Below are 19,581 nucleotides of genomic sequence, written 5' to 3'. Positions count from 1 at the left end.
GTGGAATCCTTCCAGAACATCCTCAAATTTTTTGCAGATTCAGCCCTTAGACCTGTTATGGTAGTTGGATGCTTAAATCCCACACTAGCTCAGAATCGAGAAATAGATAGTCATTTATTAAGGGGTAAACTCACAAATCAGAATCCTCCCTTGATTGGTTGAATCACACGGTTCAAAAGAACAGGTGGTGGGAATGGAGCAAGGGGAATGAGAGAGAAGGGCTTCCCCCGTAAACAGTATAAGAGGCCACGCCCCAGTAGGTGATTAAATACAAGCTGCAGTACTTCCTATAGCATAGACCTGCACAGATGTCTTCATCCCACAGCCTGAGTTTTTCGTTTGTTTGTCATGGCAAGCAAGCAGTTATAGTTCAGGCTTGGTGAGATGAGATGTCTTAACAGTTGAGAGTATTTTTTCTTGCAGAGGACCTGGGTTCCCAGCACCCAGATGGTGGCTCACAACTCTCTTAACTCCAGTTCCAGAGGATCCAACAGGCAACAGGCAGGCAGGCAAAACATTTCTACAGAAAGAGTAAAATAGATAAATCTAAAAAAGTTTTTAGAAAATTAATTTAGGGGTTGGTAAGATGACTCAGCAGTTACAAGCTTCTCCTGTCTTTGCAGAGGACCCATGTTCAATTCCCAGCACCCCTGTTGATTGAGCAGCCATATTTGCCTATACCTTTAGCTCCAGACAATTCAGCCCCATGTTCTGGTCTCTGATGGCACTGCATTCATGTATACATACCCATACATAAGGCACACATACACAACCTAATTTAAAAGTAAAAACTTTAATTCCAGTACTTGGGAGGCAGTGGCAGGCAGATCTCTGAGTGTGAGGCCAACCTGATTTACAGAGTGAGTTCCAGGACAGTCAGGACACAGATAAGCCCTGTCTGGAAAAAGCAAACAATTTTTTTTTAAAAAAAAGATTTGTGTGTGCGTGTGTATACATGTAAGTTCCCTGGTGTGAGTGCTAGGAATCTAACTCTGGTCTTCTGCAAGAGCAGTAGTGCTCAGTCCCCTTTGTTAGTTTTTTAAAAATTATTCTATTATTTATTTGTTTGTGTGTATGCCATATGTATGTGAATGCCTATGGAGGCCAGAAGGGGGGTCAGATCTCTTGGAGCTTGTTGCAAATGGTTGTGGACCACCTGATGTGGGTTCTGAGAACTGAATTCAGGTCCTGAACAGCCCCAAATGCTCTTAACTGATAAGCCATCTTTTCAGCTGCCCCAACTCCTTGTTGTTGTTGTTTTTTTTTTTAAATATTTATTTATTATGTATACAATATTCTGTCTGTGTATATGCCAGAAGACCAGAAGAGGGCACCAGACCTCATTACAGATGGTTGTGAGCCACCATGTGGTTGCCGGGAATTGAACTCAGGACCTTTGGAAGAGCAGGCAATGCTCTTAATCTCTGAGCCATCTTTCCAGCCCCTTTGCTGTGTTTTTAAAAAAAGATAATTTATTATTTGACAGTTTCATGTATGTATGTGTGTGTATATATATACTTTTTCAAACCAGTTTTGGTACTTGGAGTAAGGAGTAGGTAAACAAATGAGTACTGAATGAATGAATGAATGAATATGACTGAATGGTCACAGAGATGAAATATTTCCTAAAATAACTTTCACCAATAAGACAAGAAAAAACAATGTAAATATGACCCTTCAGTAAAAAAATTATAACTATGACATCTAAAACAGACTCCTACTTGATTAAGTCTTGTGTCTGCAAAATAACTCCTATCAATGAAGGGGAGAAGGAAGGATTTTTAGATGGAAAGGATTTAGTTTGCTTGAGTAGTTCTGGATTTGTTAATTAACTTTAATATTGTAGTAATCGCTCCAGTTGTCATGACCAGGGCTCATTCGGACTGCACTCAGTGGGGGAGCCGAGGGGCATGCATGTATATTTTGATTACATTCACCTTCCTTTTCCCTTACTTCCATAGCTCCCTCTGGACCCCTTCTTCCTAACATATTTGCCACATGTTTTTGTGAGACAGGGTCTTATGTATTCCAGGACAGCCTCGAACATGCTGATGCTGTGTGGGTGGGCTAGCCCTGAATCCCAGATCTTCCTGCTTTAGACTCTAAGCTTCCTAAGCTGAGACCCTTTCTACAGTTCTTTATGTGGTGGTGATCCCAACTATAACATCATTTTCATTGCTACTTCATAACTGTAATTTTGCTACTTTTATTAATCATAACGTAAATATCTGATATACAAAATATCTTTTTTTAAAATTTTTTTATGATCTATTTAACTTTTTATTTTATGTGCATTGGTGTGAAGGTGTCAGATCCCCTGGAACTGGATCATCAGACAGTTGTGAGCTGCCATGTGGGTGCTGGGAATTGAACCCGGGTCCTCTGGAAGAGCAGTCAGTGCTCTTAACCACGGAGCCATCTTTCCAGCCTCTACAAAATATCTTATATGCTACCTCAAAGGGGTCGCTAACCACAACTTGAAAACTACTGGATTAACAGGTTGTACCACCATGCTTTGCTATTTTCTTTTTCTTTTTAAAAAAGTGTCTTTAAAAAAGTGCTGCCTTGGGGCTGGAGAGATGGCTCAGCGGTTAGGAGCATAACCTGTTCTTCCAAAGGTCCTGAGTTCAATTCCCAGCAACCACATGGTGGCTCACAACCATCTGTAATGAGGTCTGGTGTCCTCTTCTGGCCTGCAGGCATACACGCAGACAGAATATTGTATACATAATATATATATATATATATATATATATATATATATATATATATATTTTAAAAAGTGCTGCCTTTTAAAAATAATCTTATTCCACTTGGGTGGCACAGGCAGGCGAATCTCTGCGAGTCCAGGCCAGCCTGGTCTACAAACTGAGTTCCAGAACAGCCAGGGTTGTTACACAGAGAAACCCTGTCTAAAGGACCCCCCTCCCCTGAAAAAAAGTCTCACTCTGCAGGTCTAGGTCGGCCCCAACTTGCACAGCAATCCTACCTTAGCTTGATCGCAGTTATCATTTCTCTGCTTTCTAATGTTGCTGGATGTATTTCCACACTTCTGCTCACCTCATTTCAGCTTTCTTTCTGTGAACCACAGTGATACTCGGGTTTTAGGTCTTGGGGCTAGTCCCCTAGTTCCCAGAAAGACATGGCTACGACCCAGAGGACCGGATTACGCCCGCCGAGCTTTTCCAAACCAGGCTCCCCCAAGGGGAGGACTGGGAGGGGGAGGAAGACATCAGGCTCCTCCTCGTACAGACGAGGCAACGCCCCGAGGTTGCCCGAACTGCCCCGAGCCATGGGGCTCCACCCCGTACTGACAAGGCCACGCCCCGGCCCGTAGGCACTTGCTGAGCCCCCAGCTCTGCCTGCTTGCGCGCAGACTCCTCGTAAGGACCCAGCGGTCCCAAGTCGCGTAGCTGAGGCCTTTCAGAGGCGACTCTGAGATAGTCCTCAGCTCTCCGGATTCCGCCCCAGACCCGTTCAACGCGCAGCCTGCTTATAGCCCCGCCCCTTGCCTCCGCCAACTGGAGCATTTTAACTTCAGGCGACCTCGCACGGCTGTGAGCGGCGTTGCAGGACAGGTACTGCTAGTCCCTCTCCGCTTGCCGTAGCCCCGGCGCCGCTGCTTCCTGCGTCCGTGGACCCGGATACGCCGAGCGGCTGCGGCGCGCTCGAGCCTGCGGGCTGTCCGGACGCGACGGAGCGTGGCTCGAGGTGTAGGGTGACCTGAACGGCGACAGCGGGGTGAGAGGCCGGGCTGGTAGGCATCTGGCGGAGGTGGCGTGCCGGGCGGTCTCCTTCAGCGGTGCTGCTGCGTGCGTCTTGTAAGGCCCGGGCCGCGGTGGTGCTTTGTCGTGGGCGGGCGGGGCCGAGGGGCCGAGCGGCGCGGAGAGATACCGGTGGTCGGGCTTGGCGCGTCGTCCGGCCTCTGGAAGGCCTTTTTCTCGTCTGCACCCCCGCGAGCCGGGTTCTCTGCAGGCGCGCGGCCTGGTCTGTTCGGAGCGGTCGGGAAGGCGGGGCTTTTAACGCCCGCGGCACCGTTGCTCTGCGGTGCGCGGCTTCCTTGCGCGGGGCAGAGCTTGGGACCTAAGGTAGAGCGGGAAGACCGCCAGGGACCGGGGAGATTCCCGGGCCGGGACTCCGAGGTACACCATCAGCCTCCGAGCCGCTGTCTCCGCAGGTTTGTTCCCAGATCTAGTATCTGGGAGCACCGCGACTTCTGGGGGTTGCGCTCATCCCTGACAGGATGTTTGCGTTCTTTGAATTCTGGATTTTACGCGTGACAAAACGGTTATAGTTTTGTTTGTTTGTTTCTTTCTATTTTTTTCTTTTATAAGACAGAGTATCACCATGTAGCTCTGACTGGCCTTTAAACTTGCTATTTAGACCAGGCTGTCCTTGAGCTCACAAAGATCCGTGGTTCTTGTACATTTTTTGTTTGTGACATTTGTACACTATGAATGTTAGAAAACTTTAAATTTTCTGTTTACTAGTTTAGAGTTTCTGAGACAAAGTCTCATGGAAATCTGAGTCAGTCTGGATAGAACTCGCTAAATAGCCCTATCTGGCCTGTTGTTATTCTTAGTAACCCAGCTGACTCTGCCAGGCACTGGCGATACAGGTGTGAGCCGTCATACCCGGCTGTTTTACTTACTTTTTTTCGAGGTGAACCTTACTTTTGTGTCCCAGGCTGGCCTCTGATCCCGGGCTCAGGTTATTTTCCTACCTCAGTCTCCCTCTCTGGTTTTTCGAGACATGATTTCTCTGTGTAACATTGACTGTCCTGGAACTCTCTCTGTAGACCATGCTGGCCTCGAACAGAGATCCACCTGTCTCTTCTCGAGTGCTGGACTTAAAGGTTTGCGCCAGGACCGCCCGGGTCCTACGTCAGTCTTTTGAGTAGCTGGGAGTGTAGGTGCCTGCTGCAGTGCCCAGTTCGATCTCACCCCCCCTCTTTTTTTTTTTTTTTTTTTTAAAGGCATGATCTCATTGAGTAATTCTGGCTGGCCTAGAACAGGTGGGCCTCTATCTCAGAAATCTACCTGCCTTTGCTACCTGACTTGTAATGGATTAAAGGTGTACTCCTCCCCATGTTTAGAACTCAGACAGTTTAATACTAAAAGCGCCTTTATTGTCCCTTGTTCTGTTCTTCTAACTTTAAAAAATGATTGATTATGTAAAGCTTTGTGTCTCAAACTGTGGAGGTATCATGATCGCTCAACTATACAATAGCTGCCTCATAATATTGCTTGGTATTGTTGTCCCAGTGAGGCATTTGTTGATGTTGTGACCTCTGTGTTTGGTTGTTCTTTGTGACCCACTCACAGAGTAACATTCTTCAGTTGTTTTCTGGCCGCCTTATTCCTATCTAACTAGTAACCTTTCCTTGTCTTAGTGCTCCTCTCCAGTTGACCCTTTAAGTTCTTAGCTACCTTGTATTCCAGGGTGGGAGAGAATTTTTGTGTGCTCCCAGTCACCATTTGCTTCTTTTTCTCAGTAGCACCTTTTCTTGGGCTTTTGGGCATCTCCTCTCCACTGATTAGACACCGCTGTTTCTGAAGTCTTTGTTCTGGTTGTCCATGAACTTTGTGTGTGTGTGTGTGTGTGTGTTCATGTGTATGCAAGAGACAAGAGGGTATCTGATTTTTCTGGTGCATGTGAGCTACCCAATGTAGGTGCTGGAATTCAAACTCTGATCCTCTGGAAGAGCAGCATGTACTCTTGACCCCTGAGCCGTCTCTTCAGCTCCTCTCCCCAGACACGGTTCCTGGGTGTAGCTTTAGATCCTGTCCTGGAACTTGCTGTGTAGACTAGGCTGGCCTGCTTCTGCCTCCTGGAGTGCTGGGTTTAAAGGTGTCCGCCACCACTGCCTGGCATTCTTTGACCCTTTTTATTTTATGTGTTTTTATGTGTTTTATGTGTTATATATTATTTATAGGTGTTTTGCTTACATGTATATCTCTTTACCTCTTGATTGCCTGGTATCCACAGAGACTAGAAAAGGGAATCATTTACCCTGGAACTGGAGTTACAGAGGATTGTAAGTCACCATGGTGGTGGTGGGAATTGAACCTAGGTCCTCTGGAAGAGCTGCCAGTGCTCTTAACTGCTGAGCCATCTGTCCAGCTCCTGTCCATGAGTTTCTTGAGATTGTTAAAAAGCAAACAAATGAAAATATTGTGTTTTTTTTTCTGGTTCATTAGCAATGGCTGTCCTTGAACAATATGTAGACCTGTCTGGGCTTGAACTTGTGGTTCTTCTGCCTCTGTCTTCTGAATGTTTCTATTGCAGGCATGTGCTATCATACTTGGCTGAAAGCATCATTTTTAATAATATAAAAGATTAAACAATCTTTTTGAATGTATATGGTACTGAGGATCAACCTGAGGGTCCTGCTCATGCTAAGCAAACACTTATCCCTAACTATTATGCTTAAACGTTGAATGTTGTTTATAACACCTGTAGGTAGAGCTAATTAGTTTTTGGTGTCTGTCAAATGATTTATTTGGGAATGGAAAGGGCTCTTGAGCATTGGGGTTCTCAGTGAAGGTACCTACATTTGTGTGTGAGAGAGTTTTGAAATGTGAGGGTACTTTGTTGGGAAAGAGTAGAGTAGTGTGGCTGGATCTCAGTGATTGGGTCATACAAGGCCATTTTAGTCTAGATGCCACTGCTTTGCTTCTGGGTCTTGATCCCCATCTGGGTCCTGACTCTCATTGAGTTCTCTCACTGAGTGTGCGCTCTCTTGTATATATGTGTGGATGCTCTTGTGGTTTTCAGAGATGGTCTAGTGTTGGTTTTGCCTTCTACTTTGTTTGAAATAGGGTGTATACCAGGCTAGGTGGCCTGTGACCTGGACATTTTCCTGTCTCTGTTTCCCATTTTAGTGTAGGAGCCTGGGGATTAAAGACAAGCTCTACTGTGTCCTGCTTTTACATGGGTCTTGGGACTTGAAACTCAGGTCCTCTTGTTTGTGCAGCAAGTACTTTACCTACTAAACTATCTCCCTAACATGAAATCCTCTCAAATCCTGCTATTGCTCAGTTACAACTTTATTGTTTTGGGGATTACAAAATTGAATTTCCTTCAGGAATACATTTTCTGGATTTCTATGTTATGCCTTCTACATTTAGTGTAGAACTTTAGCTGATAAAAATGCTTAATTATTTGATACATGATCAATTATTTTTGATGAGTTTGAGTTTTCTTAATGTGTCTTTATAACTTTTTATATCTGTCTCTTTCCACTGGTTTTCTGACTTGTTTTACTTGACTTTGTTTCTGAAGCTGGGGTGCTGTCTCTTTGCATTCACAGCCCTTTTGCCCTGGCCTCCTGATAGCTGGGATCATGGGCATGGTCCCCACATCCAGATTATAGATTCCTGTATGTGGAGGAACTTCTTTCTAATCCTTTGTTTTGTTATTTTGACATTCTGGGATTTTTTTTCTTCTTTTCTTTCTTTTTATTTGATGTGCATTGATGTTTTGCCAAGGATGTCGGGGAGTTGCAGACAGTTGTGAGCTGCCATGTAGGTGCTGGGAATTGAACCTGGGTCCTCTGAAAGAGCAATCAGAATCAGTTTTTTAATACATTTTTTATTGATATTTATTGAGAGTTTTTCTCTGCTACCCTCCCTGCTCCTTTCCTCCAGTCCCCCTCCAAGGTCCCCATGCTCCCAATGGGGAGCATTCCAATGGGGTGCAATCCCAACTCAGGAGATCTTGTCTTTTTCTACTTTCTACTTCCCATGTACATTAGATCTATGTAAGTCTCTCTTAGTGTCTGTATTGTTGTCTAAGTTCTTTGGGATTGTGGTTTGTAGGCTGGCTTTCTTTGCTTTATGTTTAAAAACCACCTATGAATGAGTACATGTGATAATTGTCTTTCTATGTCTGGGTTACCTCATTCAAAATAATGTTTTCTAGCTCCATCCAATTTTTTCTGCAAGATTCAAGATGTCATTATTATTATTATTATTTTTTTTTGCTGTGTAGTACTCCATTGTGTAAATGTACCACATTTTCCTTATCTATTCTTTGGTTGGGGGCATTTAGGTTGTTTCCAGGTTCTGGCTATGACAAAGAAAGCTGCTGTGAACATAGTTGAGCACATGCCCTTGTGGCACGATTGAGCATCCTTTGGATATATACCCAAAAGTGGTATTACTGGGTCTTGAGGAAGGTTGTTTCCTAATTTTCTGAGAAATTACCACACTGACATCCAAAGGGGTTTTACCAGCTTGCATTTCCACCAGCAATGCAGAAGTGTTCCCTTTTCCCCACAATTTCTCCAGCATAAGTTGTCATCAGTGTTTTTGATTTTGGCCATTCTTACAGGTGTAAGATGGAATCTCAGAGTTATTTTGATTTGCATTTCTCTGATGACTAAGGATGTTGAACAATTCATTAAGCGTCTTTCAGCCATTTTAGCTTCCTCTGTTGAGAGTTCTCTGTTTAGGTCTGTACTCCATTTTTTTTTTATTGGATTATGTGATCTTTTGGTGTTCAATTTCTTGAGTTTTTTGTATATTTTGGAGATCAGATCTCTGTCTGAAGATGTTTTCCCATTCTGTAGGCTGTCGTTTTGTCTTGTTGATTGTGTCATTTGCTTTACAGAAACTTTTTAGTTTCAGGAGGTCCCATTTATTAATTGTTTCTCTCAGTATCTGTGCTGCTGGGGTTATATTTAGGAAGTGTTTCCCTGTGCCAATGCATTCAAGTGTACTTTCCACTTTTTCTTCTATAAGATTCAGTGTGGCTGGCCTTATATTGAGGTCTTTGATCCATTTAGACTTGAGTTTTGTGCATGGTGATAGATAATGGGTCTATTTTCATTTTTCTACATATTGATATCCAGTTATGCCAGCACCACTTGTTAAATATGCTTTCTTTTTTCCATTTGATATTTTTTGCTTATTTATCAAAGATCAGGTATTTGAAGATATGTGGATTGATATCAGGGTCTTCTTTTTTTAAAGATTTCTTTATTATGTATACAACATTCTGCCTCCGTATATGCCCACACGCCAGAGGAGGGTGCCAGATCTCATTACAGATGAGTTGTGAGCCATCATGTGGTTCCTGGGAATTGGACTCAGGACTTCTGGAAGAGCAGCTAGTGCTCTTAACCACTGAGCCATCTCTCCAGCCCCATATCCGGGTCTTCTATTCAGTTCCATTGGTCCTCCTGTCTGTTCTTATGCCAATACCAGGCTGTTTTCAGTACTGCAGCTCTGTAGTAGAGTTTGAAGTCAGGATTGTGATGCCTCCAGAAGTTTTTTTATTGTACAGGATTGGTTTGGCTATCCTGGGTTTTTTGCTTTTCCATATGAAGTTGAGTATCGTTCTTTTGAGGTCTTTGAAGAATTTTGCTGGGATTTTGCTGGGCATTGCTGAAAGAACCAGTGTTCTTAACCTCTGAGCTATCTCTCTTGCTCTGTTTGTTTGTTTTTCAAGACAGGGTTTCTTTCTTTGTGTATCCCTGGCTGTTCCAGAACTGGCTTTGTAAACCAGCCTGTCCTCAAACTCAGAGAACTGTAGTTGGAGTTTTCCAGTGCTAGCAGCTGCTCCCAAATAATCACTCAGAAACTTAATATTAATTGTAAATGCTTGACTGATAGCTCAGGCTTATTACTAACTATTACAACTTAAATTAACTCATTTCTACTAATATTTGTATTACCACATGGCTTGTGGCCTACCTGGTCTCCAACATGTCTGCTGCCTCTGTGTCTCCTGGTGATTCCTCTGACTCTGCTCTTTTTCATCCCAACATCCTTAGTTTGCTTGTCCTGCCTATACTTCCTGCCTCACTATTGGCCAGTCAGTTCTTTATTAACCAATGAAAGTAATATATATTCACAGTGTACAGAAGGATTATTCTACATCCTTCTGAGTGCTGAGGTTAAAGGCATGCACCACTATCACCCGGCTGACTTCTGAGATTTTTCTTACATACTTTGTATATGTTTTTTTTTGTTTTTGTGCCCCCATAATACTTCAAAAGATTATAAACTCTTAGAGCTTTCTGTTACTCTAAAAAAATTAACTTAAAAGTGGAAAGATTAGTTTTGAATCATGTTTCAGGATCGTCGATGGTTTCATTTGAGTCCATTTTTTCTGGCTGGTGGTGAGGCAGAGCAGCAGATAAGGTGTGGAGGAGCAAAGCTGCTCACTTCGTTGGCCATCCGGAGCAGATGAGTAAGGCAGGAAGAGACTTAGGATAAGACAAATCTTTGCACCTTTAATCCCAGCTCTCAGGAGGCAAAGTTTCAGAATAGCCAGGGCATACAGGAAAACCCTGTCTTGGGGGGAAAAGAAGACATACCCTTAAGCTACACTCTCAGTGACCTCCTTCCTTGATGTAGGTTCCATCTTCAGGTTTCTACTACCTCCATTTGTGCCACCAGCTGGGGACTAAGCCCTTTGGTGAACTTTTCATAGTCAAACAATTGCAGTAATCATTTTTGTTTTTTGTTTTTTGAGACAGGGTTTCTCTGTGTAGCCTTGGCTGTCCCAGGCTATCCTTTAATTTAACAGAGATCCGCCTGCCTCTGCCTCCCAAGTGCTGGAATTAAAGGCCTATGACACCACTGCCCAGCTCATAGCTTGTTTTGAAAGTCCAGTGTGACTGAAAGTTCCCCCTGTATGTTCATAAATGATTCATATTCTCATCCGTTCTCCTCACCCCTTTTCTTTCCTTCCTTTCTTTTTTGTTTTTGTTTTTCAAGACAGGGTTGTAAAACGCTTTTTTTTAAAAAAATTTTTTTATGTTTTGGGACTGCCAGCCCACAAATAGTGATATGAAGACTTATATTAATTATGAAAGCTCGACCTTTAATTTAGGATTGTCTCAACTAGCTTTTATAACTTAAGCCATATTTTTTTAATCTGTTCTACCACGTGGCATTGCCTTTCTTCCGTCTTGCACCTCCTGTCTCCTTTCCATGTCTGGCTGGTGACTCCTGCATTCCTAGATTCCTCCTTCTCTTCATTTTTCTCCCTGGAAATCCTGCCTCTACCTCCTCCTGCCTAGCCATTGGCCATTCAGCTTTTTCTTATACCAATCATAGCAATACATCTTCACAGTTTCTCATAACACAGGGTTTCTCTGTAACACAGGTTTTCCTGGCTGTCTTGGAACTCACTCTGTAGACCAGACTGACCTTGAATTTAGAGATCCTCCTGTCTGCCTCCCAAGTGCTGGGATTAAAGGCCTGCACCACTACTGCCTGGGTTTTCTTTTTTTCTTGTCCCATTTCTTTTTTGAGGTAGGGTCTTGTTGTGCAGTTACTGTATGGCCTTGAGATTGCAGCAACAGTCCTGATTCAACCTCTGGAGGACTGGGGTTGCTGATGTGTGCCACCACTCTTGGCTTGATTTGATTTGAAAGTTTGCAAATTTGAAAGTTTTTCAGGTTCATGGCTTCTTTATTTATTTCTTTTTCATTTTTCTAATAGAGATAAACGGTGATTGCCTTGAGAGAGGCTGCTGCTTATCTTGGTTGCAAAAATAAGCCTTTAAATTGATTAAATACTTGTGTGTGTGTTCATGTGCTATGGTGTGTGTAGGGATGGTAAGAGGATAGGTAGTTGACTCTCTTCTTTCCCCACATGGGACCTGGGGATTGACCTCAGATCCTGAGGCTTGTGTAGGAAGTGTGCCTTTACCCTCAGTGCCATGACTTGGGTCTCTGTCCAGTGTTTCCTTTTGTATTCTGCCTATGAGCTGAATGTCAGGTGCTATATTTGTACCATTGTTTCTTCTTCTGAAGAAGATATTCTATGATTGCAGTCCACCATGGTGGAGAATAGGCAGACTTGAGGGGCAGCACTGATGGTCTGACACCTAAATTGTGCTTTCCTGCTTCATCGTCTTGTTTCTTCTGAAGCTTTCTTTCTTCCCCAAGTTTCTTCTGCTCTTTCATCACTGTAGCTTTCTCAGCTTAGCCTTTCTTTTGGTTACACTGTGCATGTTTGCCGTACATGGTTGACCGGGAGACTGCCACTCATTGAAGTCGTGTATAGTCATCATCCGTTGTGCTTTCCTCACGAAGGTGATGACAGTGTTGACTTGAGCTTGAAGGGACTGGTGGTTTCTTTTTTTTTTTTTTAAATATTTATTTATTTACTTATTATGTATACAATATTCTGTCTGTATGCCTGCAGGCCAGAAGAGGGCACCAGACCTCATTACAGATGGTTGTGAGCCACCATGTGGTTGCCGGGAATTGAACTCAGGACCTTTGGAAGAGCAGTCAGTGCTCTTAACTGCTGAGCCATCTCTCCAGCCCCCGGGACTGGTGGTTTCTTAATGGGGACATATTCTTTGCCCTCAGCTTGCTTCTTTGGGTCAACAGTGTAACTGCTCTGGTCTGTTCTTGAGAGGCAGATGTAGCTATTTAGCATATAAGCCCTGGCTAAACTAGTGAATCCCAAGAGCCACTTTGAGCCACTAACAGGGGAGGAAGGTTCTTTGGTACTGTCATGTAACTAGAGGTTTCTCTTCTACCTTCCAGTTCTCAAATAACCATTCTGAGGCTTAATATTAATTACAAACTGTTTGGCCTGTTAGCTCAGGCTTATTACTAACTAGTTTGTGTGTGTGTGTGTGTGTGTGTGTGTGTGTGTGTGTTTTCTTTTTTTCCAAGATAGGGTTTCTCTGTAGCTTTGGAGCTAGCTCTTGTAAACCAGGCTGGCCTTGAACTCACGGAGATGGAGATCCTTCTGCCTCTGCCTCCCGAGTACTGGGATTAAAGGCGAGAGCCACCTTCGCCCAGATCTAACTAGCTCTTATAACTTAAAATTAACTCAAATTAACCCATTTCTCTTATTTTATATTTTGCTACGAGGCTCATGGCTTGTTACCTCACATCTTGCTTCCCCAGTGACTGCTAGCTTCTTGCCTGATTCCACCTTCTTTTTCCCTTTATCTCTGCTTGGATTTCCTGCCTGGCTCTATTCTCCTGGCTATTGGCGAAATCAGCTTCTTTATTAACCAGTGGCAATAAAACATATTCACAGCACAGAGAAGAGCATTCCACATCACTGTGGCCGATCTCACAGGGTCATTTGCAAAGTAGCCACTGTCCCTTTGGGCTGAATGTGCTGTGTAGTACCATAGTTTTTATATAATAGTTCTTTCTTAATGGACTTACCAACTTCTTGGCTTTTTACTTCTATACGAGGCAGGGGCTAGGGTACCCTCTCTCCCTGACCATCTTTCCTTTGGAATCTTGGGTGGAGAAAAGGAGATGGGGAAGGGAGTTATAGGTAGCATGTATGTGGCCACCTGTTCTTTTATATAAAGAAATGAAAAGAGCTCTAGTTTGAATCAGACCCATGGTAACATAGGTTCAAATATCATTTCAGTGCTACTGAGTGGTAATTGTATTAAGTGGTAATCAAATGATTGTATTTACCTTCCAATGTCTTGATTTGAATTTTTATTTTTTCAGGGGAATATTACATTGGATAGAAAAGAGAGGTGATAATGCACCATGGCAGTGGTTCTCAGAATGTCCAGCATCAGCTACAGAGGTCTAGGTCCTTCACTGGGAGTGAAGAGGAGCAGCCAGCCCATCCTAACTTATCCCCATCGCCTGCAGCGCCTTTCGCTCCATCAGCCAGCCCATCTGCACCCCAATCCCCTGGGTACCAGATTCAGCAGCTAATGAGCAGAAGTCCTGTGGCTGGGCAAAATGTGAACATCACACTACAGAATGTTGGCTCTGTTGTAGGAGGAAACCAGCAGATTACACTGGCCCCTCTGCCATTGCCCAACCCTACCTCGCCAGGTTTTCAGTTTGGTGCACAGCAGAGGCGCTTTGAGCATGGCTCTCCATCATACATTCAAGTTACTTCTCCCCTGTCACAGCAGGTCCAGACTCAGAGCCCCACACAGCCTAGCCCTGGGCCAGGGCAAGCCCTGCAGAATGTTCGTGCAGGTGCCCCAGGCCCTGGACTGGGCATTTGCAGCAGCAGCCCCACTGGAGGCTTTGTGGATGCCAGTGTGCTTGTGAGGCAGATCAGTTTGAGCCCCTCAAGTGGTGGTCACTTTGTATTTCAGGAGACACCAGGCCTGACCCAGATGGCCCAGGGAGCCCAAGTTCAACTCCAGCATTCAGGAGCTCCCATCACTGTCCGAGAACGGAGACTCTCTCAACCTCATGCACAGTCAGGAGGCACCATCCACCATCTGGGGCCTCAGAGCCCTGCAGCTGCAGGAGGCACTGGATTGCAACCTCTGTCCAGCCCGAACCACATCACCACAGCCAGCCTGCCACCCCAGATCAGCAGCATTATTCAGGGCCAGTTGATACAGCAGCAGCAGCAGGTGCTTCAGGGGCAGCCACTGAACAGATCTCTGGGGTTTGAAAGGACAACAGGTGTGCTGCTCCCTGGCGTTGGGGGGCCTTCAGCATTTGGGATGACATCCCCACCGCCGCCCACCAGCCCATCCAGAACCACCATGCCTCCAGGCCTTTCCAGTGTGCCTCTCACGTCTATGGGAAGCTCAGGAATGAAGAAGGCTCCCAAGAAGTTGGAGGAGATCCCTCCAGCCTCCCAGGAGATGGCACAGATGAGAAAGCAGTGCCTGGACTACCACTACAAGGAGATGGAGGCACTTAAGGAGGTCTTCAAGGAGTACTTAATTGAACTGTTCTTCTTGCAACATCTTCAGGGCAACATGATGGATTTCTTGGCTTTTAAAAAGAAGCATTATGCCCCTTTACAAGCATATCTTAGGCAGAATGATTTGGATATTGAAGAGGAAGAGGAAGAGGAGGAGGAGGAAGAGAAATCTGAAGTTATCAATGATGAGGTAAGACAACAGTTCAGTAGTCTTGAAAGGCTATATATAAAGCAAAATAGATGGTGTGCAACAGTAGACTGAAAATGTGTGAGTAATGGGGTAATATAGGGTTTGAGTGGCATAGAATCCAAAGAGGAATAAAGTGTGTGCTTTTCTTCTTCCTTTATGTAGAGGAAGAGCTAGCGCTTCAGTTAGCTGTCTGTGGGGAAGATGGACTGTGTTTGTGACTGATGCCTTGTCAGAGTCAGGTGTTGTCACTGAGAACCAGAACCCATCCTGGACAGAGAGCTCAGCTAGGCTTCTCACTTCTGTGTATGTAGTCCTTGGCCAACATGACACTGTTGGCAGTCCTCTGGCAACCCACAGGAAAGGTTCTCCTGGTTCAGTGAGGATTAGTTCTCCCCTGGTTTCCTGGTTTCACTATATGTTTATGTAGGTCTGTCCATAAAAAAAAGGTTTTTAAATAAGTAAGCCACTAGGTGTATTTCGTGTGGGTTGTTCACAATTTAAGTATAGATAGTATCAAACAACAATAAGAAATTTTATTTTTTAGGTTTTAGATGTAGTGTTAGATGCGAGATCGTGTTTTAAGCTCACACTTTGCTATCATCTATGGAGTGATACTTGAGACAGAAGCTTTTATAGACAGTTTGTTTTTTGGGTTTCTAGAATGCTGCACAGTAAGTTCCCTCTAACAGCACAGCAGTTCCGCAGTTCTCTGAGGTATGCTGGGGTCTTAGTGGCCTGTACTGTGATGCACTGTCTTTTGTGCCTTTGTCTTGTGTAGTGTTTATTATGTTGGTGGAGCTTATTTTGTTTTATGATAGAGCTAAAATAATTTAAAATGCTGTCAGCCCTTTGGCAATGAAACCTGCTTTTGGTGAGCAAAAGTTTGCCTTTGCTCCAGAGTCCTCACTAGCATCTGTGGATGTTTCTGTGTGGCTTTGCCATCTGTGTCTTCTTCAACACTGAACCTAGGCTGAACCATTTTTGTTATTTAGAAGGTCTCAATGATTTTGGAGACCACCACTAGTGCCATGGAACAGTGAAACTGAGTTTTCTTTGTGTCTGTTACCAATGTTGTCTGTGAGCTGTGCCTTCTTATCTGTACTTTTGAAGAAATACAACCACTAACAGCTTCTACTAAAGACAATTTTGCTGTGTGATCAATGTGGTAGGCTACAGAACATTATAGCTGTGCAGATCTTTTAAGAAGCCAGCTGTGGGACACTGATACCTGAGTGTCTGCCATTCTCATTTTACAGTTGGAAGTTGCAGAATCTAAAATGTTGCCTGTGGTCTAGACTGGAATTCTGAAGATTGGCAGCTGTTAGATTGTTATGCTATGAACCTGTCAGTTAGCTCACTGTCCCTTTATAGGATTCGATACAAAAAACACTCTGTTTTTAAGCACCAAAATTAGTGAGCTGTCAGCAATGAAATTCTAATAATTTTGAGCAGTCTTAAAAATTATGTTACCTTTTTTTCTCAAAATATTTCTCTCAGGTAAAGGTTGTGACAGGCAAGGATGGGCAGACTGGGACTCCCGTTGCTATAGCAACCCAGCTTCCGCCAAATGTTTCTGCTGCTTTTTCATCCCAGCAGCAACTGTTTCAGGTACTTTTTGATGGTTCTAAATTGTAGTCTCATCCCAAACGTTTCTTTCATCCAGATATTTTAACCTTCAATTTACTATTTGCTCTTTGGCATTTTTTTTCCAGAGCCCGTTTCTTATTTTGAACAGTAAAAGTCTTTCTGCATATACAGTTCTGAAATTCTGTTGCATGAATGAATGACAACACGGACCTTACTACATTGTTTTCTGTAACCTGCAATGTGGTGGTAGCTTGTAGTGTGCATGTTCTCTAATATTCAAAGTCCTGTTACTGTATACTTAGGGTTCCTTGTGTGCTGTGTTTAATGTTTGTTTTTTCTCGTGTCTTTTACCTGTATTTTGAAAAACGGTGCAAAACAGAAAGTGGAAAAGACATAGTAGGTATTTTCCTTAGCTGGAAGAAATGTTGGTGCGAATCACCTAGAGAATATCAGAACTGAGATTTCTTAGTAGAGGAGAACAGAATGCATTCGTGACCCTGAGATTCACACATATGCTAAATTCTAGGTGTTTTGGAGAGAGTGTGCTGGCTTCTGAAAGCAGTTTTTTCCTTGGTGATATTTTTGTTTTGTTTTTAATTTTAATATAATTAAAACATGAAAGTTGCTATAGTCATATATATTATATATAGTCATACAGGAACCCCCTGTACCTTTTGTGATTCACTGCTGTTTGCATTTCATTCTCGTGATTTTGCAGTACCATATGGAATTATGACCCTTATCCCTAAGTGGTTCAGCTAGTAGAAAAGAGCAGGTCCTCCAAGGCAGGAAATGCCTGTGACTGGAAGTTGAAATTCAGATTCCATCTCTGGTTCTCCAGAGATCCTTTGTAGTTTTTCCCTTAGCCTTGGACCTCATCCAGGAGATCCATATTCCTTACTTGTCATGCCTCTCTAGCTTTCTTTAATCTAGACTGGTTTCTTGGTCTTTTGTGATTACGATGTTTTGAAGCACACAGACCAGTTATTTTGTGAAATGTTCTGTTGTATGGGATTGCTCAACATACCCTAGTATCATGTTCAAGTCAGGTAGATGTTGAAGGAATGCTACAGAAGTGCATTTTTTTTTTTCGAGACAGAGTTTCTTTGTGTGACAGCCCTGGCTGTCCTGGAACTCAATTTATAGACCAGGCTGGCCTCAAACTCACAGAGATCCTCCTGCCTCTGTCTCCTGAGTACTGGGATTAAAGGCGTGCCTCATCACGGCCACCTTAATCCTTTTGATTTAATTAAATATTTTGTTTTTGCCTTTTCCTTCTTATCTTTCTTTTTGTGGCAGAGCTTTACTCTACCCCAGGCTTATTTGGAACTTATTCTGTAGCTCAGGCCGACCTCCAACTTACAGCAGTTCTCTTACCTTTCTCCCAAGTGTTGGTAGGATTATAGTTGTGAATCACTAAGACTTCCTGTTTTTTTTTAAAAGATAAGGTCTTAATGGGCTGGAGAGATGACTCAGAGGTTAAGAGCACTGACGGCGGCTCTTCCAGAGGTCCTGAGTTCAATTCCCAGTAACCACATGGTGGCTCACAGCCATCTGTAATGAAAACTGGTGCCCTCTTCTGGCATGTGGGCATACATACAGAGAGAACACTGTATACATTAAAAAAAAAAATTTTTTTTTGTTTTTTGAGGCAGGGTTTCTCTGTAGAATAAATAAATCTTAAAAAAAAAGATAAGGTCTTAAGTAACCTAGGCTTGTCTCAACTCACCATGTAGCTTTGAACTCCTGGCCCTTTTCCCTTTTCCTCTTCCTCCCACATCAGCTCCTAAGTGGGATTTCTCTTTTTCATATTCCTTCTGCATTTATTAGCTATTCACTTCTTGTTACATTCATTCATTTTAATCAGTGAGTTACATGACACTTTTTAAGTGCTTCTTTGGTTGATTTACTTAACATTTAGTAACATTCACTTTTCTTTGGTCTGTAGTTGTGTGAATGTTGAAAACTGTAGAGTTGTGTACTTCCCAACACTGCTCAAAAAAGTTTTGTTTCTGCTGAACAGTCCTTTATGCACTCTTACATGTTCTGACCTTTGATGTCCTCTGACAAGTGCTCTCCGAGTATCTTTCTGGTCAGCTTGTGGTTTCTTCTGATTGCTGGATATATACTGCTTGGTCCATAACTTGGTCCATAACTTGTCTTCACAGGTTCCCTGTATTCCAGAAGAAATTAGGAAGTAGAACTTTGTGAAGGGAAGAAGATTTGTTTACAGTTTGGCCAAAGTAGAGAAAAGAACTTAATTTTTCTCCATCATGGCTGTGCAACCTTCATACTTTATTGAATCAAAGGTCACAAAGTTTGCAGTGAGATGGTTTAACCCATTCTTTTCTAGGAGGAAGAAAGCATACCCAGGTTGTCTTCCTATCTATCTCACTTCTTGGCAGGCATTCTCTATTCTCAGCATGGAGAATCTGGTATGTTTAAAAATTTTTATTAGGTTGATTTTCTATATGCCACTTGTGCCTGGTGCCTCTGGCAACCAGAAGAGGGCATCAGATCTTTTGAAGCTGGAGTTAGATGGTTGTGAGCAGGCACTGGGGAATCAACCTGTGCTCTCTGTAAACCTTTAAGGCACTAAGAAGTTTCTCTGGCCTCATTATGCTTACAAGTTAGATTGTTGTCTCCTGGCGGCGTCCTCAGAGAGCAGTTTCACCCTTTTGTCTTTGATGGGTAGTGAGGATTTCTGTTTTAGGGATTCACAAACAAAACTGCTGTAATTGCTTACAGATAACATTTTATGTGTACATAGGTTCTCATTTCATCTATGTGTTTTGCCTGCATGTGTGTCTGTGTACCATGTGCATGCAGTGGCCATGAAGGTCAGAAGAGGGCATCAGATCTCCCTGGAACTGGAGTTCAGATGATTATGAGCCGCCATATAGGTGCTGGGAATTGAACCCCAGTCCTCTGGAAAAGCAGTCAGTGCTCTTAGCCACTGCATCATCTCTCTAGCCTGGAGTCTTAATTCTTTCTTTGTTCTTTGCACTGCTGTGCTGTACTGATCAGGACTTCAGTGTGGTAGTGTCTTATAGTAGTGGAAACCCAGACAGTGTTGTTTTTAGGTCCTTCTCTGCAGGATGAGGGTGGGAGCCATCAGTTTGTAGTTGTCTTTTTTCAGGCTTGGGAAATTCCCTTCATCAGTGGATATTGAAT

The 19,581-nt window shown here is 43.3% G+C and overlaps 1 protein-coding gene, 1 long non-coding RNA gene and 1 pseudogene across 18 annotated transcripts in view; 1 reads left to right on the top strand and 2 right to left on the bottom strand.

The window, feature by feature from the left end:
* Positions 1-37: 37 nt before the first annotated feature.
* Positions 38-3,385, bottom strand: LOC125411178 (uncharacterized). The gene is made up of 2 exons (XR_007235266.3): positions 2,990-3,385; positions 38-520 (listed from the first exon to the last, which is right to left on the bottom strand). It is a non-coding gene; the product is annotated as an uncharacterized LOC125411178 (long non-coding RNA).
* A 67-nt stretch (positions 3,386-3,452) lies between these two features.
* Ep400 (E1A binding protein p400) overlaps positions 3,453-19,581 on the top strand; it is a 103,779-nt gene continuing 87,650 nt past the window's right edge. For 7 of the 17 annotated variants that reach the window (XM_085680961.2, XM_085680979.2, XM_085680970.2 and 4 more), the window contains exons 1-3: positions 3,612-3,741; positions 13,454-14,820; positions 16,318-16,428. In XM_085680961.2, the coding sequence (XP_085537087.2) occupies positions 13,489-14,820; positions 16,318-16,428 (1,443 nt within the window). In that variant the 5' untranslated portion in view covers positions 3,612-3,741; positions 13,454-13,488. Of the gene's footprint in view, positions 3,579-3,611; positions 3,822-4,032; positions 4,178-13,453; positions 14,821-16,317; positions 16,429-19,581 lie in introns of those variants that run through there. The other 10 variants (XM_085680991.2, XM_085680973.2, XM_085680987.2 and 7 more) reach the window with 6 other exon arrangements.
* LOC148123162 (uncharacterized) lies at positions 3,494-5,522 on the bottom strand (annotated as a pseudogene).

The sequence above is a fragment of the Myodes glareolus genome, chromosome 2 (genome assembly GCF_982192425.1).
Source record: "Myodes glareolus chromosome 2, mMyoGla1.1, whole genome shotgun sequence".
Classification (NCBI taxonomy): Eukaryota; Metazoa; Chordata; class Mammalia; order Rodentia; family Cricetidae; genus Myodes; species Myodes glareolus.
This window is presented reverse-complemented; position numbering and strand designations above follow the sequence as displayed.